The 25,412-nt window shown below is 42.2% G+C and overlaps 1 protein-coding gene across 2 annotated transcripts in view; it reads right to left on the bottom strand.

Moving 5' to 3' along the window:
• DOCK2 (dedicator of cytokinesis 2) overlaps positions 1–25,412 on the bottom strand; it is a 484,628-nt gene that overhangs the window by 247,218 nt on the left and 211,998 nt on the right. For both annotated transcript variants that reach the window (XM_043887430.1, XM_043887429.1), the window contains exon 27: positions 9,161–9,256. In XM_043887430.1, coding sequence (XP_043743365.1) covers positions 9,161–9,256 — 96 coding nt within the window. The remainder of the gene's footprint in view (positions 1–9,160; positions 9,257–25,412) is intronic.

Genomic DNA, 25,412 nt, shown 5'->3' with positions numbered 1-25,412 from the left:
CAAGTGTGGGAGCTAAGGGGCATTGGGGAAAGGCGAGGCCTACACGGGGTGCCCGAGAGCCATGCTGAGCAGCTGGGCCTTCATCCTGGGAGACTGTGGGGCCAACGGCGCTTTATCTCCCAGAAAAGTGCTGCGTTAGAAGACCAAGCTGGCCACAGTGTGAAGAGCTGGAACAGAACGAGAAAGGAGGGAGTGTGTCTTATTAGAAGCTGTAGCGATGGCAGCAGTGAGAGGCGGTCATGGCCAGACCCAGGCCGGTGGCACCACTGGTAGAGACAAGCGCTTCCGTTTGAGAGGTCTTTAGACTAGAATACACAGAATACGGAGAAGAGCTCTATGTGGAAGGAGAAGACTCTCCGTCCTCCCAAAGCCCTTTAGAATCTCCTTGTCTCCATTCTGCGCTGTCTTCTGTAAGAACTGCTATTTCATAAGCACCAACATTCAAATAAACAGAAAATTTTTCTGATTTCACAGGTTTTATGGTTCAGTCACCAGAATTGAACAGCTTGATCCTAAAGATATCATTGCCATCATAAAACCACCAATATTTTATGCCATCTTATAGCTTTCTAAAAGTTACCACACAGGTCATCCGATTAGGTTCCACGGTCTAGGCAGAAAAGCAGCTGGGTTTAAGGTGCTCATTAGGACCTTTAGAATATTTGATGCCTAAATAGCAATTTAAGGAGTATTTAAGTATATTCTATTTAAGTAATTTAAGTAATATTTAAGTATATTCTATTTAAGATCAGGGACTCTAGCAATGGTACCCGTTGGGTTCAAATTCTAGCTCTTCCAACAAATAAACTGTGTGGTTACAGGCAAGTTATATAACCTTTCTATGTTTGTTATTTCATTTGTAATATATGAGTACCTGATGCAGATCAAGTGAGGTGAAACATATGGTGACTTAACTTTCTGCCTGGAACACTGATGTTTTCTCAATAAATGAGAGCTTTAGTATACACATCATTTTTTAATGAAGTGTTAACTCACCAAGTGAAGGTCAAGAGTCAACTGACCACTTCCGGTCGAGGCCCCCACCTCCTCAGGCCCTGGACTGCCCTCAGACGAGCTCTCCGCGGGACGGGCTTGAGTGTGAGTGGGGCTGGCACTGTCGCCTGCCCCTGCTCAGGCCGCCTGAGTCGCGGGGCTCAGAGGTGGCAGAGAGTAATCAAGCAGGTGGGCCATTTGTCATTTGGAAAGCGAAGTCAGAGCTTTGAAACCCTGGCTCTCTGACGACTCAGGTGCTTTTTGAGGAATGTTTTCCACTCTTTTTTTCCCCTTTTTGAATAAATTGCTCTGAAATTCTGGAGCTAGCCTCATCTCAACTGCATTTACCTGTATTTAATCACTCAATAGACTCCTCTGCAAAAACTGGGGTAATTAGGTCCAAAATATATCCCCAAGAGGCTTATTTTAACTACCTAAAATAAAGCTAGATCCTAATTTTGACAAAATTACCAGATCATTTCCCTTCTAAGAACTTCTGGTGGTGCTCAGGATTCCTGATTCTCTCTGTGGGATTGTCCATCCTCAGCCATGGGAGGCCAGAGGCTGGGCACAGCCTTTTCTAGAGCAGTCAGCAGTCATCAGCCAGAGAGGGGTTCCCTGATGCCCCCTCACCTGTGTAGGTGAACCTGGACATTCCCCCCACACTTCGAGACCTGGGAGACAACACAAGGTACACATGGTCTGATGTCAGTGGTCCCTGGGTTCACATCCCATCCTGCTACTAGCCATGTGACTTTTAACTATGATGCTTCCATCTTTGGAAGCTCAGTCAGTCTATTCTCCTGACCAATGGGAGAGGATGACACTTACCTGTGAGCCTCAAAAATGAACTCCATCACACAATAGGGATTTTCAGCCAAACTTTCTTTATATTTTAGCAATCTTTGAAGATTACAATCAGTGCAATAATAAACCACCTTGCTGCCGTTTAATCGGTAGCAAGATCTCTTTCTAATGAGATCATAAAATCACGGTGCATCTTACACTGGATAAAATATGACTGCAGCACATAGAAACCATTCCCTGGTAAAAATGCACGCTCTTGGATTACTGGCTTTTTCCACTGCATGTCTGCTCTTATACTACAACCTTCTTAAAGAGCTAAGAATATGTGAAAGGGAATATTGGTTATAAAGGAGCTTTTGGATTGGGCCAGAAAACACCAGTTACTTCAGTCAATACATATATTTGCAAGAATCTTGTATACATTGCTGTTCTCTAATCTCATGCTTATAACAGACATCACTAATCAATTCAGCACTTCTTCCCACTGAGCCAAGATGTAGCCTGAGAATTTTTTTCAACACAGTACAACAGGCAGCCATTGCCAACCCACCAGAGCTGGCACATAAAGTGAAATCTATTTTCTGTCCCTGACTCAGGGCCTCAGAAGGCAGGTTTCTCTCTTTCGAGAGAAAGAGGATGGGCATTGGCCAAATTAGGAAACTTAGATATATGACAAAGATCTCAAAAAATAATACAGCTCATTGTTCAAGGTCTAGACTGTGGAAACTTTCTCCAACTCTCCCTTATCCAAAAGGTCCTTTCTACCAAACCATGCTGCCTTTCTCAGCATCAAAGTCAAAATCTTTGGTCATTTAAGTAAATAAACATTTATCTGACAGATTAGACTCTGGCAAAGAGGAGGAAGAGAGAGAAGCAGCCATGTAAAAATTTGTTTTTCTTTTTGTAAAAATTTCCTTTTGCTCATTTGTTACCATCAACATTTCATTGTTCAGGCAGATGGTCTACAGAGAAAAATCAGGAGTGGCTATTTCCAGCAAATGATAATTACAATGTGCTGCACAAGAGAATCAACCCATCCTAGCTAGGGTTTCTATAATTTTAATAGCTAACACCTTTTATTGCAACATTTCTACTCCTACAAATAAGAAAAAAAGTCATTATTTAATCCCACCTAGTGACACAAGAGCAACTCAGCCTACCCCCAGTTGGGCCTCTTGGGATTTCAGAACTAGATGCTTCTGGTTTCTGTCATAAATATTGATTGTTTAATATTCCCAAGTAATGGAAACTAGCCAATAAAAATCATATCTGGAAAATTTAAAGTGATGGTTGGAATGACAATCTCGTCTCCTTGTCAAATTTCAATTTGAATTTAAATTGGGCCTTCAGTGCTAAAACAGAGACCCCTGACCTCTGATTAATTACTTTCCAACATAAGTTTCTTTAATTTGGATGAGAGTGTTCTAAGAATTGCTGGAAAGGCCCATTTTTATGAAAATGAAGCTAAATCTTAGGAAAAACCTGTTTATTTCTTTCTTCTAGCTCAGGCCCCTGAAGAAGAATATGGCAATCCACTCCAGAATTCTTGCCTGGGAGATTCCATGGACAGAAGAGCCTGGTGGGCTACAGTCCATGGGGCTGCAAAAGAGTCAGATGGGACTTAGCATCTAAACAACAACAAGTTTAGGCACACCCCTGTTCTAGTGAGGTGTGCTGGCTACACACCTCTAGGGCCCCCTGCTCAGCACTCTCATCACTGTAATTACAGCAGCAAGCCCAAGGGCCATTGAGACTAATGACACAACTTGCAACCCTGAACTTCTGCAAGGCTCTGAGCACCAGGCCGGAGTGAAGTGAAGTGAAAGTCTCTCAGTCATGTCCGACTCTTCGCATGGACCCTTTGTCCATGGAATTCTCCAGGCCAGAATACTGGAATGGGTAGCCTTTCCCTTCTCCAGGGGATCTTCCCAACCCAGGGATCGAACCCGGACTGCAGGCGGATTCTTTACCAGGGAAGCCCAGCATCAGGCCTGGGCAGGGCAGGGGAAGTCTGAACAGGCAATTCATTACACTCTACCCACACTTCCTGAAATGTGGGTTCCTGGTATTCAGAAAAAGTGTTCCCTGAAAAAGGAAAGGCAATCTAAATTGAGAGAAAAGCATATACAAAAATATAAAGGTATGCTATAGCACCACACTTTCAAGGAGTATTTCATTCATTCCTTTGCTCAACAAACATTTACTGAGCACCCATAGTAAACCAGCTACCCTGCTAGGTGAGGATAAAAAGGATAAGTTAAATGTGGTCCCTGTCCTCAAGGCAGTCCATGGAATGCAGGGGTCATGAACACAGAAATCAGAAAACCTCCTTGTAAATGACTAAGTGTGGCAAGCCTGATGACTGAGTGTGTCACTAGGGGCGCTGAGAGCCAAGTGCGGAGTAGGGTGGGGAGGGACTGAGGTCAGAGGTGCTGAAAACGCAGGACTTAGTGAGTGGTTAGAAGTGGCAGCGGAGAGAGGGAGGGGTCAAGGGCAGTGCCTCAGTTCTAGGAGGTCAGTTCCCAGAGATGCTGAGATGGTGAATGCTGGGAGCGTGCACGAGACTCCAGGGAGTTCGTGATGAGCTGGGTTTGGGATACAGTGAGTGTGAGGTACTTGAGAGGTATCCCATTGGAGGGCATGGTTTTCCTGCAGGCCCAGACTCATTTCTGAGCCTTTGTGCTGAGTATATAAGAGGCTCTCAGAAAATACTGAGTGAATAAACAAACAAATACTATGTAGAAGAAACACATGTCCAAATGCTTCTCATGTATTACTACATTTAACTGTCACAGCAACTCTAGGAAAAAGGCCTGTTATTACCCCCGTTTGACAGATAGGCCCAAGTCTCAAGTCTTATGGTATAAGAGAAGAACTATAGATGTCAACTTCACAGATGAACATGACTTCAAAACAAAACCAAACAGGCAGAGCAAAGGAAGAGATGCTCAGGACCAATAGTCACTAGATAAATACAGATGAAAACCACAATGAGATGCCACTAGAACTGTTATAACCCAAAGGATTGACAATATCAAGTGTTGGTGAGGATGTAGGCAAACACAGAACACCCATATATTGCTGATGGGAAAGTAAAATGGCAAAAACATTAGGGAAAAGAACTTGGCAGTGTTTTATAAAGTTAGACATATACTTCCCGTAGGCCCCAGCAATTCCACTCCTACATTTCTACCCAAGAGAAATTGGAGTTTGTTCACACAAAATTTACACATAAATGTTCACAGCAACATTATTCACAATAGCCAAAAATCATAAACAATTTAATATCTGTCAACTGAAAATGAATAAACAAAATGCAATATATTCATACAGTGTAATACTTTTCAGCAATTAAAAGGAATTCATACTGAAATAACCCTAAAATATGGATGAACCTCAAAAAAACTATTCACAAAAAGAAGCCAGATACAAAGGGCCTCCGACTGTATGATTTCAGCTATATGAAATTTCCAGCAAAGGCAAATCTATAGAGACAGAAAATAGATTAGTGGTTGCTGATCTAGCTAGGGTAGGGGTAAAGCGGTAGGGGTGGGCTGCAGAGTCACTGCAAACAGAACTTTTGGGGGTGAAAAAAGTATTTTAAACTAAATTATGGTTATAGTTGCACAACTGTATGCATTATAAAAGCTCATCAAACTGAATACTTATAATGGTTAAATTTAATGGTATGTAAATTATATCTTAATGAAGTTGTTAAAAAAAAAAAGATGAGAGAACTGTGTGATTTAGAAGAATGGGGAGATCTCAACCAGGTTGATGAGGTTCGGGCAGCTTTACAGGGAGTCAGTTTGTGCTGGACCTAGAAGACTAGGTAGAATTTCAACAGATTAAGATGGCACACAAAGAAATTCCAGACAAAGAAAGCAGCATGAAAGTGAACAAGCTAGGCGCGCTTGGGTAACATCAGTTCAGTTCAGTTCAGTTGCTCAGCTGTGTCTGACTCCTTGTGACCCCAAGGACTGTAGCGCACCAGGATGCAGTTGGGGCAATATACTGATATCCATTTTGGCTAGATACTGTGGATGGATAAAAGTAGATGAGAAGGCTGAAAATTTTGGTTATGGCCAGATCACAGAAGCTGCGAATGGCCAGACTAGTGCATTTATACCTTAATTTGGTAGACAGTAGGGAGCCACCCAACATTCTAGGGCAGGGGAGTGTCCTGGCAAACATTAACAGACCAGCAGGGAGCAGTGTGCATTGGCAGGGCAAGCAACCAGGACACAGCACCAAATAAAAGTCTCAGCATGGAATGGGGCCAGACTCGGCCCGCCTGACTATGCTGCTAATGTGCAGGGACAGAGACACACTGCACCAAATGGGAAGCAAATAATAATAGACACCAATTATTTGGTGCTTTCTACGATCCAGGCACTGTTTTAGAGACTCACTGCTCTAAAAAAGAGACTGAGAGGTAAGAGCCTGCTATATATGGAATGAGCCAAAGGGACTGTTGATCGTCTTTAGGTCTGGCTCCAAAGAGAAGGAATAAAGATTAGGGAGGTCATAAAAAGCTTATGTAAGGTGCATTACGGGAACCACAGATATGGAAACTTGTAACTGAATAAAAACTAATGGTGATGCTTTAAAGGTGGAAGGGTGGACAGACGGCAGAGAATGATTCACATGGCTCTCTGCGTCAGAAGGCAGGAGCGCCTGGGCCCTGCTGGCGCCCTCCATGGATGTCACACTCCTTTAACTGTACATATTGCGCAGTAAGGGCCCGAGCACCCATGTGAGCTGACAGGACTGAGTGGGGAGGAAGAAGACTGTGACACTCAGCTGCCTCTAAGTGGGGCTCAAATACGTGCCCAGCACCCTCAGCACCACATGCTCTGTATCCACGAAGCAAGGCTGTAGTTATCGATAGTCAACACCCCCAAACCTGCTCACACCGTACTGTTTTAAAGTAGAGATCTCAGACTGGCTTTCTGAAAGCTGGATCCAGATGTTCGGGGATCATAAAATGTTTATAAATATTTTTAAGCAGCTGCCAACAGTTAAACATCAGGAAATTTCACATAAAGTATGGGAATTTTAAGCTTCCCTCGAGAAGTTGGGAGTTCTGACAGCTGTATAACTAATCCCACATTGCCGGGAGCCGGCACACGAGATCCTACCCGTGGCAAGGTCATGAGGAAAATACTTGACAAGCAAGACAGATCAGGACTTCAGGGATTTTGAAAAGCTGCCCTGGCGCTCACCTTAAAGATGATCTCTGTCTTTCTGACACTTGCTATATTAGACTACTCCCTAATTTCTGTGACACGGGTAGAAGGCCTTCCCCGATCTCTCTCCAAATAGAATCAACTTAGAACTTTAATCAATATGTCCCCCGGATGGTGGTATCCTATAAGATTATCCAGGATGAAAGGAGTGTTTCAATTTAGGCCCCTTTGCTGGCATTATAGCCTGCTTGGCAAATGCATACTAATGCACATGACTGCTCACAACACCTTAATCATGAACAGCATAAAGAACCTGATCACATAAAGGCCCTAATAGGTACAGAGCCCTTCGGGGGTGAGGAAGCCCTATTAGAGAACACAAAAATATTATTCCAGAAGTGGTTATAGTTAAAGATTTAGAAAAATAAGAGTTTAAAATTGTTAATTTTAACCAGGAATGCTAAACAGGGGCTGCCTCACCAGAGCTGCAGAGTCTTTGTGTGGTAAACCTTTTCGATAAATTTAACTGGTAACTTCTGCAAAAGGACTGACCTTTGTGTTCATTAAAGAACAGATTATGGAAAACAGCTTTGCATTCACCTAGGTAATAAAATGTCAATAGGCCCCAAGGCCAGAAGATAATGTACAAGACTCTCACAAAGAAGTATGCAGAAAACACCCTGGTTTCTTGAAGGATAAGCTGATGTAATATTAAACTGTCTTCCCCTTAAAAATGTACTAACTTAGAAAATAAAAGCTACGGTAAAAAATAAAGATTTGCCAGACTCTGCTGCACACCCCCAGTCTGGTCTCTCTCTCTCTCTCTTTTTCTCCCCGACGCCGTTCATCCTGAGGGTACCCCTGGATCCTGCTGAGGCTGGACCCCAGCACCACATAGTTTTAATAAATCAAAGCTGAGTAGTACTTGTCTCCATTAAACTTTAGAGTTCCTGCCTGGTACATTTCATTTTTTCCTTCACTCATTCATTCACTCAACAAGTATTTATCAAGTACCTACTATATTCCAGGCACTGCTGTAGGGTCTGAAGATACAAATGAACAAAACAGACAAAGATCTTTTCATTCTTCAGCTCATATTATTACAAGGAGAGCCAGCCAATAAGCAAAGAAATTAAAGAATACACACACACACACACACACATACAGATATATATCACTTATATAGTGATAAGTACTAAAAGAGTCCCTTGGACTGCAAGGAGATTAAGCCAGTCAATCCTAAAGGAAATCAGTCCTGAATATTCATTGGAAGGACTGATGCTGAAGCTGAAACTCCAATACTTTGGCCACCTGATGCGAAGAATGGACTCATTGGAAAAGACCCTGATGCTGGGAAAGATTGAAGGCAGGAGGAGAAGGGGACGACAGAGGATGAGATGGTTGGATGGCATCACCGACTCGATGGACATGAGTTTGAGTAAGCTCTGGGGGTTGGTGATGGACAGGGAAGTCTGGCGTGCTGCAGTCCATGGGGTCACAAAGAGTTGGACATGACTGAGCGGCTGAACTGAACCGAACTAAGAAACATGAAGAAGTAAGGTGTAGAAATAGAAAGCAGATGGACAAGTGCTGGATACTGTGGACAGAGCATTCAGGGCAGGAAAGTCTCTCTGATAAGGTGGCACCTAAGCCAAGACTTGATTAACATCAGGGCATAAGCAAGAAAGAGATAGGCCAAGCAGAGGGACTAGCAAGTGGAATAATGTTTTATGTGTGGGAGAAACACATAAAGGAACCATCAAGGGGGAGAGGGAGTTTCAAGCTCTAGCAGTGGTTTGGGTTTTATTCTGCGTGAGATGGAAGACCACCGTGAGAATGAGCAAAGGAGGGACAGTTGGCCATGCCTTACCTACACAATCTTCGCTCTGGTGACAGAACTTTCCACCCTTTGTAGAGGAGGACGCTGACACTGAGAGGCCCCACTCACCTGCTGCGTTCACCCTGGCAGACACGTCCTAGGTCTGCTTTTATCTGAGCAGTTCGAGTTAACTCCCACATTCTCCCAGCCCACACAGCAAATGTCTGACCTCCACAATCCGAAACAAAGCAGCAATTGTTGCTGGGCATTTCACATGACCGATGTTCCAGAAAAGTCATTCCTTGACCCCAAACAGTTTGAAATGTTTGACAAGAGGAAAAGATCTACTCACAATCAGAATATGATCCCGCCCCATCGTGATGACTGTCCGGTTCACCGTGCGAAGCAGCTGGACCATGATTTCTTGGATGTGGTGGTAGGTGAAGGCCTGTAACACAGAGACATCTGTGTGACAACCAGGGCACTGTATGAACGCCGCACACCTCTCCCAGAGGACACACGGCAGTGGTGAAACGGTGATCGCCAGGTCCACCGCCACCAGCACCGTCAGCCACAGCACCAGCATCGCCACCAAACTCCCCTGCCATTACCATCTGCTTGAGGCACCAGGAGCCTCACTAACCACCCTAAACAATAGTCAGCGATCAAGAACTTAAACTCTGGAATCAGAAATTGATGGTTCAGAGTACTAACCCCGTCGAGAATTATTATATTGGGTGAGTTACCTAACTTCTCTGAACCTTGGTTTCTTCACCCGTGTAACAGGATCTAACCTGGAATAAGAGGGAATCTAATGCAGGAAACTGGTTATACAGGTGATGAAAAAGCTGAGACACCAAAGAAGGTAACTGAGGGATTAGCAATAGGAGGCAGCCACTGTTACCTCTAGGCTGGAGAGACAAATAAAAGAAGGCAGTGTTTCTGTAGCTGGGGCTGGGGTAGGTAATGAAAACCATAACTGTGGGAGAGCTTGTGCAGTTTAAAGTGCTTTATCCACTTTGGATGAAAGAAGTCGACAATGGTAAATGGTATAGTTTCCTTAATTTCTCTTTCTGTTTTCTCATTGTTAGTGTATAGGAATGCAAGGAATTTCTGTGTGTTAATTTTATATCCTGCAACTTTACTATAGTCGTTGATTAGCTCTAGTAATTTTCTGGTAGAGTCTTTAGGGTTTTCTATGTAGAGGATCATGTCATCTGCAAACAGCGAGAGTTTCAATGAGCCAGGTTGTAACATTCATAGGGTTCTGCCACTTTAAATACAAGTCCCTGAACCTTGGGGAGGACTTGCTGATGGTTTTTGAGCACATGTTATGGTAGGGAAGTGTTTTATGTATGTTTGCCTATGTCCTCAGATCCCTTTATCAGCATAGACTTAAGGCACAGAGTTTCATTCATGTATACTTGGGAGAGTAGTCGTGGCCAAGTGGAAAGGCTGTGGGATCGTAAACTCAGTAGCTCTGGACCTGAGTTCCAACTTTGCCCTCACCTGCTGTGTGACCTCACTTATCATCTTAACCTTTCTGAGCTTCAGGTTCCTTATTTATAAATCATGAAAGGTTTTCTAACCAGTCTTTCAAGGTTGATGTGAACATAAAAGTGAAAAATGCCAATTCTGGAAAAACTCACTTGCCTAATTCCACTGCAGGAAAAACTGTAGGTCAAGATAAATCCTGGACATCAAGGATTTCTGAACTGCCTGTGGGTTAGTCTGATGGCTGAGAACCACGACACACACGGTGAAGTGCTAGAAATGAAGGCCTGGATTTGGGAACATCCTGTGACTCCAGGCCCTAACAGTAGCCTGACATGGAGAAAGTGATAAAGAAATGGTGGCTGAAAAAGCAGATGACCACTCACTCATTCATAAAGCACCTTACATATCGTTGCTGCATCCAGCGTAACTGTGGTTTATCTCTTTTTTTTTTTATTTTTATTTTTTTTTTATTTTATTTATTTATTTTTTCCAGTGGGTTTTGTCATACATTGATATGAATCAGCCATGGATTTACATGTATTCCCAATCCCGATCCCCCCTCCCACCTCCCTCTCCACCCGATTCCTCTGGGTCTTCCCAGTGCACCAGGCCAGAGCACTTGTCTCATGCATCCCACCTGGGCTGGTGATCTGTTTCACCATAGATAGTATACATGCTGTTCTTTTGAAATATCCCACCCTCACATTCTCCCACAGAGTTCAAAAGTCTGTTCTGTATTTCTGTGTCTCTTTTTCTGTTTTGCATATAGGGTTATCGTTATCACCTTTCTAAATTCCATATATATGTGTTAGTATGCTGTAATGTTCTTTATCTTTCTGGCTTACTTCACTCTGTATAATGGGCTCCAGCTTCATCCATCTCATTAGGACTGGTTCAAATGAATTCTTTTTAATGGCTGAATAATATTCCATGGTGTATATGTACCACAGCTTCCTTATCCATTCATCTGCTGATGGGCATCTAGGTTGCTTCCATGTCCTGGCTATTATAAACAGTGCTGCTATGAACATTGGGGTGCACGTGTCTCTTTCAGATCTGGTTTCCTCAGTGTGTATGCCCAGAAGTGGGATTGCTGGGTCATATGGCAGTTCTATTTCCAGTTTTTTAAGAAATCTCCACACTGTTTTCCATAGCGGCTGTACTAGTTTGCATTCCCACCAACAGTGTAAGAGGGTTCCCTTTTCTCCACACCCTCTCCAGCATTTATTGCTTGTAGACTTTTGGATAGCAGCCATCCTGACTGGCGTGTAATGGTACCTCATTGTGGTTTTGATTTGCATTTCTCTGATAATGAGTGATGTTGAGCATCTTTTCATGTGTTTGTTAGCCATCTGTATGTCTTCTTTGGAGAAATGTCTGTTTAGTTCTTTGGCCCATTTTTTGATTGGGTCATTTATTTTTCTGGAATTGAGCTGCAGGAGTTGCTTGTATATTTTTGAGATTAATCCTTTGTCTGTTGCTTCATTTACTATTATTTTCTCCCAATCTGAGGGCTGTCTTTTCACCTTGCTTATAGTTTCCTTTGTAGTGCAAAAGCTTTTAAGTTTCATTAGGTCCCATTTGTTTAGTTTTGCTTTTATTTCCAATATTCTGGGAGGTGGGTCATAGAGGATCTTGCTGTGATTTATGTCGGAGAGTGTTTTGCCTATGTTCTCCTCTAGGAGTTTTATAGTTTCTGGTCTTACATTTAGATCTTTAATCCATTTTGAGTTTATTTTTGTGTATGGTGTTAGAAAGTGTTCTAGTTTCATTCTTTTACAAGTGGTTGACCAGTTTTCCCAGCACCACTTGTTAAAGAGGTTGTCTCTTTTCCATTGTATATCCTTGCCTCCTTTGTCAAAGATAAGGTGTCCATAGGTTCGTGGATTTATCTCTGGGCTTTCTATTCTGTTCCATTGATCTATATTTCTGTCTTTGTGCCAGTACCATACTGTCTTGATGACTGTGGCTTTGTAGTAGAGTCTGAAGTCAGGCAGGTTGATTCCTCCAGTTCCATTCTTCTTTCTCAAGATTACTTTGGCTATTCGAGGTTTTTTGTATTTCCATACAAATTGTGAAATTATTTGTTCTAGTTCTGTGAAAAATACCGTTGGTAGCTTGATAGGGATTGCATTGAATCTATAGACTGCTTTGGGTAGAATAGCCATTTTGACAATATTGATTCTTCCAATCCATGAACACGGTATGTTTCTCCATCTGTGGTTATCTCTTAATGTAACGAATGAATGGAAGAAAGGTTCACAGTTGTGAAAGAGAGAATGAGAAAACAAGAAGTGCTTACTGAAAAATGCCCTTCCCTCCCCGTGTGCCTTCAGTGACTCTTGGCACTCAAAGATGAATAACCCAGAGCTTGCTTTCTCTCTCTGCCCTACACTCACTTCTACACGCTGGCTAATCCCCGATTCCCCAGCCCCGTGGAGCTAACTTCAAGAACCTCTGCCACCAGAGCGGCCACCAGAGCATGTATTTTACAGAAACAACTCTCAGACTCCATTAAGTTCAGCCAGACCTCAGTCTCTGGCTAGGCTTGAGCTCCCCCATTACCCTGCCTTTCCCCACATCTGACATTTTCCTCCTGATGCTCAGGAGTGGGCAAGAGAACATCTCCCTTTACTTCTTGGCTACAGGTGAACGTTTCTCCTGATTTCCTTCCCCTTTGTTTCTTCAAGCCTTTTTACTGGTTTACAACCTCCTATTTCTTGCACCATGTGAGCATGATGCTCACAGCTTACTAAATCCTGGCACACTGCTAAACACTTTAGTTCCTCTCACAACGAGATGGATGATGTTATGATCTCCACTGTTCAGATAAGGAAACTGAAGCCAGAGAGGTCAAATAATTTGTCCAGAGATACCCAACTAGAAAGTCAAGGAAAAAGGATTCAAACCCAGAAGTTTGGCTGCAGAACCTTCCCCTCATCCAATCTCACCCAGACTGGCTGGAACATGGACACAGATCTCTGGTTGTTACTTTGGAAACCTGGTTAGCCTCTTCCATACCTCAAAATGGACAGATTCTGCCTTCAGTTGAGCCAGTTTCCAACTGCCCTCGGTGACTTCTAATCTTTTCTTTCCCTTTAAAGAAATCTTCAGTGCTTTTTTTTCATAACTCCCTTATCTTCTCTGTATTCCTTTGCCATTTCATCAACTTAAGCCCATTGCAAATTTATATGATAGTTTCCATTTGATGTTATTTTTTTCTAGGATTACATCTCTTCCTTTACCAATACAGATAATAAAACCCTTTTCTCTTGCCCTCCTGCCCCCTGCTTCTTTTAAATAGCCATTTTTCTTAATCCAAAGAGCATCAATTAGACTGCTCAGGAAGTTTGGTATTTAAAAGTAGAAAACTGTCAAATTCAATTCATTTCACTCTGAAAGCTCCCAATAGGGGAAGTTGTATAGCAGAGTGTTTTGGGATCAGACAGATTTGGGTTTGAATCTCAGTTCTGCTTATCTGAGCCAGGAGACCTGGGGTGAATTACTTTTCCTGTTTGCATTTCAGTTTTTTTAGTTACATAGTTTTTTTAGTTCTTATATATAAGAAGTACTAAGGGTCAACACGCAGTAAACCTTCAGAGAGTGGTGGCTGCAACTCCCACTCTCCTGGGTCTGCAGCAGCATGCTGGCTCGGCTTACAGATTCCCATCACGTAGCAGAAAGTGCAGTACAAGGCAATGCGCAATCTAAACTCTGAATGATATCGAAATGTCACCCAAAGAATGTATAGCATATATGCAAATGGAAAACTTTCAAGATGATAAACCTGCGCTAAGCAGTAAAAACGCAGCCACAAATCACCTGCCGTTAATTGCTCTGCTGCCAGGCAAGAGGAGGGAACCTCTAGGAATGTGTCTTACAGGCTCGAACTAAACGGTGGCTTGTAATTGAAACGACAAAGTCAGTCTTCCTATTATGGCCCTGGCAAAGAAATTAATCCTTCCAACCTAAACACACTGCAAATTGTAGTGACCTTTTTTTTTTTCTTTTAATAATCATAAGCTGTGAGATCTGGAAGGAGCTTGGAGTCCTTTCTTTAAATGAAATGTTATGCTTAAACCTACTATATCGCATAATGAAAGGAGAGCTCAGATGGGGGTGGAGGAGCACCCCTGTCTTCCTGGCTCATCCTAGTCCTGATGTCAGCCCAAGGACTCTGCGGAATGAGATTCAAAACTATTGCTTTCCCACAGTGTTTCCAGCACTGTGATAGGGCACAGCATATATGAGACAATTTTAAGTAGGAATACACAGACACAGCATTTCCTAACTTTGAATACGACTGTGTGAAAGGTATCCCCTTCTTTCAAATTTTTGAAGTTTTTCAAATATTAGAGAGGGTTATGTTAACCCTTTTGATAACACCAAGTAGAAAAATCTTTCTTTAGTGCTAATATGTCTTTAACACCCCTCTGGTTCATGCAAGATTCCTTTTTTAACAAAGAGGGTAAGTTTTTTTTTAACAAAGAGCAGACAGTTCACAGCAGCATCTAGTGAGAACTTAGTAATATTCTTTTGTTTTTAGGGTTTACTTTTAAAGTTAAAGCTTATTTATGGCAAGTGTCTAGGGAAAATATCCGAAACTTGGAAATAAAGCAAAATGAGGATGCATGTTTTTTAAATACAACATTTCTGACAAGCCCATATTGGAAAAGAGGGGAGCAGTCCTCTTAACACTCTCAGGAAATGTAGTTTTGTTTGATTAGCATCCATATCATGGCATCCGGTCCCATCACTTCACAGCAAATAGATGGGGAAACAGTGGGAACAATGACAGACTTTATTTTGGGGGGCTCCAAAAGCACTGCAGATGGTGACTGCAGCCATGAAATTAAAAGATGCTTGCTCCTTGGAAGAAAAGCTATGACCAACCTAGACAGCATATTAAAAAGCAGACATTACTTTGCCAACAAAGGTGCGTCTAGTCAAAGCTTTGGTTTTTCCAGTGGTCATGTATGGATATGAGAGTTGGACTATAAAGAAAACTGAGCACTGAAGAATTGATACTTTTGAACTGTGGTGTTGGAGAAGACTCTTGAGAGTCCAGTCCATCGTAAAGGAGATCAGTCCTGAATAATCTTTGGAAGGACTGATGCTGAAGCTAAATCTCCAGTACTTTGGCCATCTGATGCAAAGAACTGACTCATTGGAAAAGACCCGCTGCTGGGAAAGATTGAAGGCAGGAGGAGAAGGGAATGACAGAGGATGAGATGGCTGGATGGCATCACCGACTAAATGGACTTGAGTTTGAGTAAACTCTGGGAGTTGGTGATGGACAGGGAGGCCTGGAGTGCTACAGTCCATGGGGTCGCAAAGAGTCAGACACGACTGAGCAACTGAACTGAACCAAACTGAGCACAGCCCGTTGCCTGAACTGAACTTAACTGACCTGCACTGAACTTAACTGAACCATCCACAACTGATTAGAAACCAGAAATATTACAGCTCTATGCAGATGAAGGTTAACTTGTAGAAAAATAACCAAATGTGAGTTTTGTTTTTTGCTTTTTGCTAATTTGCTAAAGGTTCTACTGATTTGTAGGATTTTGTCTTATATGTAAGGATAAGTTTCTACAAGCATGTGTTCTCCCACAAAAAAAAAAAATCAATAATCCTAAATACTTTTAAATCAGCTCTTTCATTGTTCAGCTTGTACCCTAGTTTATCAAGTGAAACTCTGACACTTGCTATCTAATTGCATAAGATGATATTAACAGATATTTATTTACTTATCTGTTATAAATATATTTATAAATTTTATTTATAATTTTTATAAATTATATATAATTTTATTTATAAGTTATACATATTTATAAATTTTATAAATTTATAGTTTATTTACAAATTATATATATAAATTTTATCAATAAATTTTATTTATAAATTTTATATATATGTAATTTTATTTATAAATTCATAAATAACAGATATTTATTAAGACACGCTGCACCGTGTCTTAATCAGGGGCCTCCCTGAAGGCTCAGCAGTAAAGAATCTGCTGCAATGCAGGAGAACAGGAGCCACGGGTTCAATCCCTGGGACGACCCCCTGGAGGAGGAAAATGGCAAACCCACTCCAGGATTCTTGCCTGGGGAATTCCGTGGACAGAAGATCCTGGTGGGCTACAGTCCATGGGGTTGCACAGAGTCAGACACGACTGTGACTGATGCAGGCACCACACGTGTGATCCTCAGTCTGCGTTGCAGCACGCAGGATCTTTGGTTGTGGCATGTGAGCTCTTGGTTGCAGCACGGGGGATCCAGCGCCCTGAGCAGGGACGGAACCCGGGTCCCCGCACTGGGAGCCTTAGCCACTGGAACACCAGGGCAAGTCCCCGTAGCTGACATTTTTAACTGTTTGAAGACTCTGATGCTGACTACTTAATGACAGTGACATAAATTTCTTTATTTTTATCAAAGTTACAAATGTATGTAGTTTAAAAATATTCTCCAAGGTTCATTAGAAAAACAAAACAACAAAAAGCAGTGCCTGATGTTCTCCTCACCAGGGGAACTTCTTTACTTCTCTTAGCTGCTGAAGTTGTTATTTTGGTATTTATGACTGTGTTGCCAAAAACATGCGTGCATTACCCCTTTTTTAAACAAACGTTTTCTTCCTTTTGGTGCTATCTGCAAGTTCTCCACCATATGAGACAAGGATCGCACTGTGATTGCTGTCTCTCCCCCATTAGGCCCTTGCGTCCCTCCCATTCCTCCTTCTCAGCCAGCCGTAGTGCGTGTAGTTTTGCTTTGATCCATACTTAGCATGGGCTCCCCTGTGGCTCAGACAGTAAAGAATCCACCTGCAATGCAGGGGACCCAGGTTTGATCCCGGGGTCGGGAAGATCCCCTGGAAAAGGGAATGGCCACCCACTCCAGGATTCTTCCCTGAAGAATCTCATGGACAGAGGAGCCTGGTGGGCTACAGTCCATGGGGTTGCAAACAGCTGGACACGGCTGTCTAACACTTTGACATTCATATTTAGCAGTTTAAAATGTTTGGTAAACTGTAACCAATTTCCATTCTAGTGTCACCCGGGAAGCCCAGAGCTCTTCCTCAGTTCTCTTTAACCAGGGGTGATATGATCACATTTTAGTGTGGGTAACTCAAAGGCTGGCCGCCAACACGGGGCATGGGAGGAGGACTGGTGGTCTGGAAGCTTCACTGCAGGGTGATCTGACTGGGGAGCTAGTATGAGAAGCTCAGGTATCAATACACACAGTTCTTTCTTCTGGGCTGGTCTGGGCTGGTCAGATTACACAGACAGGACTTTTCTGATCTCTTGTCTGAAGGGTCAAGGCCTGGCTGCCAGCACTGCAGAAGCTGAGTGGGGCGAAAGTGCTGGGTCTGTCAGGTTCCAGGATGCATACTTCATTTTGTTTGTTTGCTTGTTTGTTTTTCAGGATGCATACTTTGACTGAAACCTCTTTTTGAGTGAGACCACTTCTTTCGATTTTGCCTGGTGTCTCCCAGTCCAGATACCTGCTGTTCCATCCTCTTTACAGAATGAACATTCAGTGACCCAGCTGCTCAGAGTCAGGCTGCTTCTTACACAGACTTGCAGCCGATCCTCCTTGTTTGAACTTCTCTCCTTCATCCTACCTCCAGGGACACTTGGTACCACCATTTCCTCAAACTGTGGGGGCAATCTTTGCTTTAGACTGGGTGAGTTTTCAGTTTTCTGCACTGCTGGCTTACGAATCATGTCATTTATTACTTTTTCACATGATATCTATCTTCCTTTTATAAAACTCCCTTTAATATTTTTTCAGTAGGCTTTTAACAGGGAGCAAAATGTATAACTATGTTTCATCTACCATCTTTTCAAAGATGTCTACCCTAAAATTTCATGTTTAAATATTTATAAGTGAGTGGATTTAATTAGAAGAATTACAAGTACATGGGTCAATGTTTAAATAACAAAAAAAATGGGATTATATAATACAGGTGTCTCAGGTTTCGAAAAGAATTTTCATGTAGCTCCTAATTTTACAGAAAAGAAAACTTCAACTTTCTTGGGAGGGTGGGCGGGTGAGTACTACAAGGTCACGTAACCAGTGACAAGTCATGTCATTAGAGCTAGAATGAAAAATCAGTTCTACCAAGCAAAGTCCAACTGACTGCTCCCTCTGCTCCAGCATGCGAACAGCCTTGGTCCTTGTGTTCATGCCAAGGACAATCCCAGTTCCTCTTATCGGGTCACAGTTACAGAGTTAAATCCAAAGACCTTCTTCATTTAACAAAAGAGTAATAATGCATATTCTGACCATAACATCCATGGACACTAATGTTTTTCTCTTCTTTGTGTTCCTATATAGAAAGTCTTTTCAACCTCTTTCTGATCTCAAAAGCACCACCAACACTAACCTAGAAAGAAAACATCCTAACTTCCAAGACAGTACCCACTATCACCTAAAGCAGAGTCATCTTCTCTCTTTGCTCTGGCTCCTGGAGGTGATGTGATTTTCTCATGAGTTTAATTCTGGGTTTAATGCTGTTTTCTTTCCTCCTACGTGAATTGGTTTCCATTCTGAAAGACCTGACTTTACCACAGAACAGCTCATTGTGGGAAGCAAGTGAAAGAGTCAGCTAGTGATCGAAAAGACATGGGAGTCAGGATCAGTGAGGTTGGGTGGGGGTCTTTGTTGCACCCCATCATCTCTGTCTCTCCTACCCATGAGTAACCCCCACTTTCTGACTAGGACTTGGGCAATGCCTTCTTGCGGTCATGAGTGTCTTTGCACTATAGGTTAGTTTTCTCTAGAGGGGAGAGTTTGAGTTGGTGGTAGAGGGAGATGATAAAGGAAAGGAAGATGTGGGTTCTCACTTTCGCACCACTGTTACCTGACGATCTCAAGGTCATGCTGCAAGCCAGGAGCTGCGCGTGTAGACTTGACATGCATTTCATTTCCTTATCTTAAAAACCCACTGAAGCTCCAGATGTGAAATACAGGGATCAGAGAGGCTTACACAGGAATAATAATTCCACTTGCTCAGGAATTATCCATTGATTGGTGGCTAAGTCTGAACCCGAGCTCACTTCTGTCTAATTCTATCTCCTTCCACGATACAAAGTATGATGGTGGTGCTGAGGTGGGAAGTGCTTTAAACCCTCCAAAACCTCTCTGGTAATGATTTTTAGGATTCTAAAGATATAGTCTCACCTTGAGAGATTATAGAGCTACCACTAACTATGTTCCTTCCTTGAGCCTCAGTTTCCTCATCTGTGGCATAACAGCACCCACAATACCAGAATTACCTTGCAAACCTAATGGTTCTCTGAAGGTATTTCCAACACATGATTGCTAACATTTTTTGAGTTTTTACTACATATTATGCACATATTTGCTGGGAAAGATTGAAGGCAGAAGGAAAAGACGGCAACAGAGGATAAGATTGTTGGATGGTATCACCAGTTCAGTAGACATGAATTTGGGCAAACTCCAGGAAATGGTGAGGGACAGGGAAGCCTGGAGTGCTGCAGCCCATGGGGTCGCAAAGAGTCAGACATGACTGGGTGACTGAACAACAACATGCATGTATTACCTTAAGGAATTCCGAAAGCCCCTATGAAATGAGGGAAATACTTTCATTATCCAAGATTTACAGATAAGGAAACGGAGGTTCTGGCTGTGGTCACATGCCACATAAATACTGATCCAAACTCCAACTCAAGCCTGTCTGACTCCAGAGTCCAGGCTTGTAATTGCCACTGCCTCTGTTTTCTAGGATCACAGACACGAATGGATGTGGCAGCATTCTGTAGATGATACATCATTCTGTATATGTGTCCAAAGTAAATAATAACACAGACATTTGTGTGCACAGCTGCTTATAGCATATTGTATCACTTATAATATCCAAATGTAGCAAGTAAGATAAATGTCCCCAAATTGGGATCCTATCATATAAACGATGGCTTATCCACACAGTGGAGTAAGGGGAACATTGATACATCTTGATTTGGAAAGATATCCTTAATATATCAGTACAAGCAGACTACAGAGCACCACATATGATATAAGTCAATTTGTATTTTGAAAAATATTTTTCTATGGCCAAAAGTTCTGAAAAAATTAATAGGGAACCATTAACAGTGATAATCTTGAACAGGGAGGAGAGGAAGAGATAAGAGGTTAAAGGGATAATTTACTTGCTAAGATTTGTTGGACATTTTCACAATAATCATGTGTAATAATAAAGAAAATAGAACTATTGCCCAACTGGAACAAAATGAGAGTCAGTCCACACACCTAGGGCTTCCCTAGTGGCTCAGATGGTCATGAATCAACCTGCAATGCCTGAGACCTGGGTTCAATCCCTGGGTCAGAAAGATCCTCTGGAGAAAGGAATGGCTACCCACTCCAGTATTCCTGCATGGACAGAGGAGCCTGGCAGGCTATGGTCCATGGGGCTGCAAAGAGTCGGACACGACTGAGTGACTAAGCTTGCTACGTGCATGCTACACACCTAAGGAACCATATTCACAGAGGACTGGGTGGACACACACCGGGGCCTGCAGTGCACTGCCGGCAGCTCTGTGCTCAGAGGTGAGGGTGCGCCCCCTCCGGGACAGCACTCGCCCTGTGCTCCCGAGGGGGCCACGGAGCCCCGGTGCTCACACGCAGAGGGCTGTTGTCAACGTTACTGAGACAGCGTGGGCAAGAGGCACTGCAAAGTCACACAGGCCAACCCTTCTGCAAAAAGGCGCAACTATGAAATATTTTATTCCATTTATCAAAAGCTTTTAACCTACATTTCATGGCAAGTAAAACAATCTACTTAGAGCAACAAAAAAAAGTGACAAAACTATCACCTCTCTCTCTCTCTCACACACACACACAAATACCATTGTGCCTAGAGAGAAATGTTGCTTTTATTCAGATTCTGTAAATTGTTTTATGGGGGCTTTATTAATACTGGAATCTCCAACACCACAGCCTAGAGTGCAAAAAACTGAACCTCCCAAAGTCTAAGAGTCCACCATCTTAAGGCTGATGCATAGAGGCTGGGTGGAGCCATTTGTGAAGATGTACCTTGGAGATGCTCTACTTTCATGTTTTATTCTTCAAAACGGAAGGCATTTACAGGGGTTGTGTAAGCAGTAATGAGTAAAGAACACAGCTAACATCTGCTGAATTCACACTGTGTGCCGGGCTGTGCTCAGTCTGGTTCAGTCCCGTCGCTCAGTCATATTTGACTCTTTGCAACCCCGTGGACTGCAGCACGCCAGGCTTCCCTGTCCATCGCCAACTCCCAGGCTGTGTGCTTTGTATTTATTTTGCTGCATCTTGACCAAAACCCCGGGGATAAGTGTTACCCTATCTTAAGATGTAAAATAAGGTCTATTCTAATCTAATTACTATTGCTGTTCAATATATATGCCAGATACTACTGGCATATATATATATGCCAGATACTTAATATATGCCAGATACTACTACAAGGTCTTTATAGGAACATCTCATCTAATTCACAGAATAATCTTATCATTCTACACACTGGTTCTCCCCATGTTACAGATGACAGAATTCAGAGGCTTATTAAACTTGTCCATAATCACAGAGTAGGTGATGGAGCTGAATTTGAATCTGTGTCCTCTTGGTTGCAAGACTCCTGTATTATGTGCATGGCTCTTTATAGCAATTTTGTATTACTTATAATATATACATGTATGTAACAAGGAAGATAAATTAACAAATGGCCAACCAGAAATGGGCTCCTTTAAGGTTTCCACTTTAGAAATGGGGCTTGTGAGCTATTTATAATTTTTTTTAATTAACAGAAATTGTACACTAACTCATTTTCAGTATTATTACATTGCCTTATGGTAATGTCAAAATTCCTTGTTTAAATAAGATAAACTCCATATAGGAACCATGTTAAACTCTGTTGGTCAGAGAATTCAGAAGGTGCTTATATATTACCCATTTGTTTAAACAAGTATATAAATTATTTAATGTTTAATGCATTTTGCTTGTTCATGAGACAATGTATTTTATGTATCCATAAGAATATGATTTAAAAATATGATAAGAAATGGTGAAAAACCCTGGTGGTGAAAATCTTTGCTATTTATCCAGAAAGTGATTTAAATATGGTTCCATCCCTCTGTGTCCTGATTACCCAGAGCCTCCTCCACCCCTCCATTCCTGACTTCTTCTCTCTCTCCTCCTCCACTGGGAGTCAAACATTTCCTCTCTGTCTCCTCCTGCTTTACGCCACTTCACCAGCCTTCATTCACAATCCTGCAATGCCTTTAGGCAAAGAAGGTGCCTGTACAGACAAGAATGATTCTCCCCCCACAATCCTGCAAATGATTTCTCAAATATACCTCCAACTATTTGTTGATATTTGCAGTTCCATGAATAAAATGTCATTCTTTGACTGAAGGCTAATTCTTTCCTGTTAAAAGGAGGCCCTGAATGAGAGCATTAGACTACTAGACTACAAGCTCCTCTGAGGTGAAAGTCATGGCGTACCCAGTCCTACCTGATTGTGCTTCTGTGGTTGAACAAATAGATTGTGAATCCTAAGGGAGGTCCTTGAGGATAAAGGTTAGACTGTCATTATTTTAGGTCCAACACTCAGCACAAATGCCTGACACACAGTAAGCAATCACATTTTTAACAAGGGGATGTAGAATTCATGTCATTAATTAATTAGAAAAGCTAATGTGAGATGTCACATAACTGTTGTAGAGAGTAAGGAGAGATGCTTAGATAAGGGGATGGAATAAGAATGTAGAATCTGGAAGCTTCTGGCCATGGAGTTCCTCAATTGTATGGGCCACACAGCTTGGCCCCACACAAATGACTAAGGGGTTCTTAGACCAGGGGAGAGAGAAATCAAAGTATATACACAATCTTCTCCCCTCTTTCCAACAGTGAAAATGTCCCTAATCCTCCAGACAAAGAATATAGGTATCAGATGGCTCATTCAGTGATGATTGATCTAGTTTCCTCAGCATGGTCTCCCAAAATCAAAACTCTACTGTCCAATTTTTTTTAATGGACTCTCTCCCTCCCAAATCAGGCAGGCATAAAACTGAGTTCAGAGACAGGTCTCATGAAACATCCCAGGATCCTGTGTCTCAGCCAGAATTCAGAGCCCGAACTCACTGGTAAGACTTAAAGATCAATTATACCAAAAACTTTAGAAAAATTACTACTAACAGGAGGCTTTAAAATCTTACCCTTGAACCTCTGTGCTTTGCCCAGAAGGGATGGAGAAAGTAGGCTAATCTTAAATACAAGAGGATTGGTCAAAAAAAAGCAATAAATCTGAGGAATGAATGTGTATCTTCTGATCTATGTGTGCAGTTATATAGACATCGGTGTTGTCTTTTCAGTTAAGATTGGATATAATTAAAACTCTTCCTGGAAACTCATCTCTATAGAGAAGCAACATGGAATCTGTGCTGCTCTCCATGGTGCTGATAAAATCCTGCCTCCTAAAACAAAGGCATTCTCCTCAGCTGGAGAAGTCAGAGTTCATTCTCTCTCTCCTTCCCTCTCTCTTTTTCTCACCTCACTGACCCCTATAGCGTGTGTGTGTGTGTCTGTTTCCCTGTTCATGAAGCTTGCATAATTTTCTTCACTGTTCCTTAATTGTAATGATGATTTTAAATATTTTAAAAGTTCTATCACATATCTAATGTTTACTATCATCTCCAGTCAACTCTTTTCAGAAAGATAGGTTTCTCACTCTCTCTCTGTGGCAAACCTACATATCTACAATACATCTGAAAGAAGAAGAACCAGTTCATTTTTCTTATTAATTCCAAAATTTCCAATTTGATATATGGTCTCTGGTTGCTTTCTGGAAAAGAGGAAGGTCTTCTATTTCCTGGTCTCCATAATATACTCAGTGCCCTCCGTGTTAATCCATGGCTCTGATCCCTTTCTGACCAGTTGCAAGCAGAGAAGTCTTCTTTCTTCTGAATATTCAGTTCCTTTTTATTCTCAAAAAGTAAGAGAGGAGCATAACTGATTACATAACCAGTTCATCTTGAACTAAATGGATGTGCTTATTCTTGAAGTACACTGAGCTTCTTTCCGATAAGTGTGTAGCGCTTAGAAGTAGTCCTCTGCTTCCAGTGTTTCTAGGTCTGGGGTGATTTTAATCTTCCCACAGTCACAATGTGTTCATGAAACGGAATTCACTTCACCTTAGCCTTAAATTGCAACCAACTCCTCCAAGGAGTTCAGCCTTTTGGGTCTGTTTCTCCCAAGTCCTAACCCAGCCACCCTTGGTCAACTCATCCTTCCCAGAGAGGAGGCAGAACGGTCTGAGAGCAGCCCCTACCTGCGTCTGAGATGCCCTGCTCTCCTTGTCCATCTGCCAATCTCCTACTCAGCAGTCAAAAAACCCAATTCAATCATCACCTTTGCAAAGCCTTTTCTGATTCAATCCCTCTAAACTCCCATTTCACCCCAGACAGGATTAGTTGTCTTTCTTTCTGGGTTCCCACAAAACCTTATTCATACTTCTCAAAACTAGGAAACCACATAGTTCAATTCTGAATGACCAAAGTGCGGCATCTGCTTGACAAAGAGTAAGCACAAAATTTTGTTGTTGTTTAGTTGCGAAGTCTTGTCTGATTCTTTTGTACCCCTTGGACTGTAGCCCTCCAGGCTCCTATGTCCATGTGATTTCCCAGTTAAAATACTGGAGTTGGTTGCCATTTCCTTCTCTGGGGATCTTCTGAACCCAGGGATCAAACCCATGTCTCCTGCACTGCAGGCAGATTCTCTACCACTGAGCTACCAGAGAAGACCAAGCACAAAATACATGAGTAAATATATAAAATGAATGTATCAGCAGATAGAAGAATGGTTGGACAGATGTATGCAAGGATGAATGGATGAGTAAATGATACTGCCTAAATTTACTTTAGGGCTTCCCTGGTGGCTCAGATGGTAAAGAATCTTCCTGTAATGCAGGAGACCCGGGTTTGACCCCTGGCTCAGGAAGATCTCCTGGAGAAGGGAAAGCAGCCCACTCCAGCATTCTTTCCTAGAGAGTTCCATGGACAGAGGAGCCTGGAGGGTTACAGTCCATGGAGTTGCAAAGAGTCGGACACG

The sequence above is a fragment of the Cervus elaphus genome, chromosome 25 (genome assembly GCF_910594005.1).
Source record: "Cervus elaphus chromosome 25, mCerEla1.1, whole genome shotgun sequence".
Taxonomy (NCBI): Eukaryota; Metazoa; Chordata; class Mammalia; order Artiodactyla; family Cervidae; genus Cervus; species Cervus elaphus.
The sequence above is the reverse complement of the archived record's forward strand: the minus strand, read 5'-3'. Positions and strand labels throughout refer to the sequence as shown.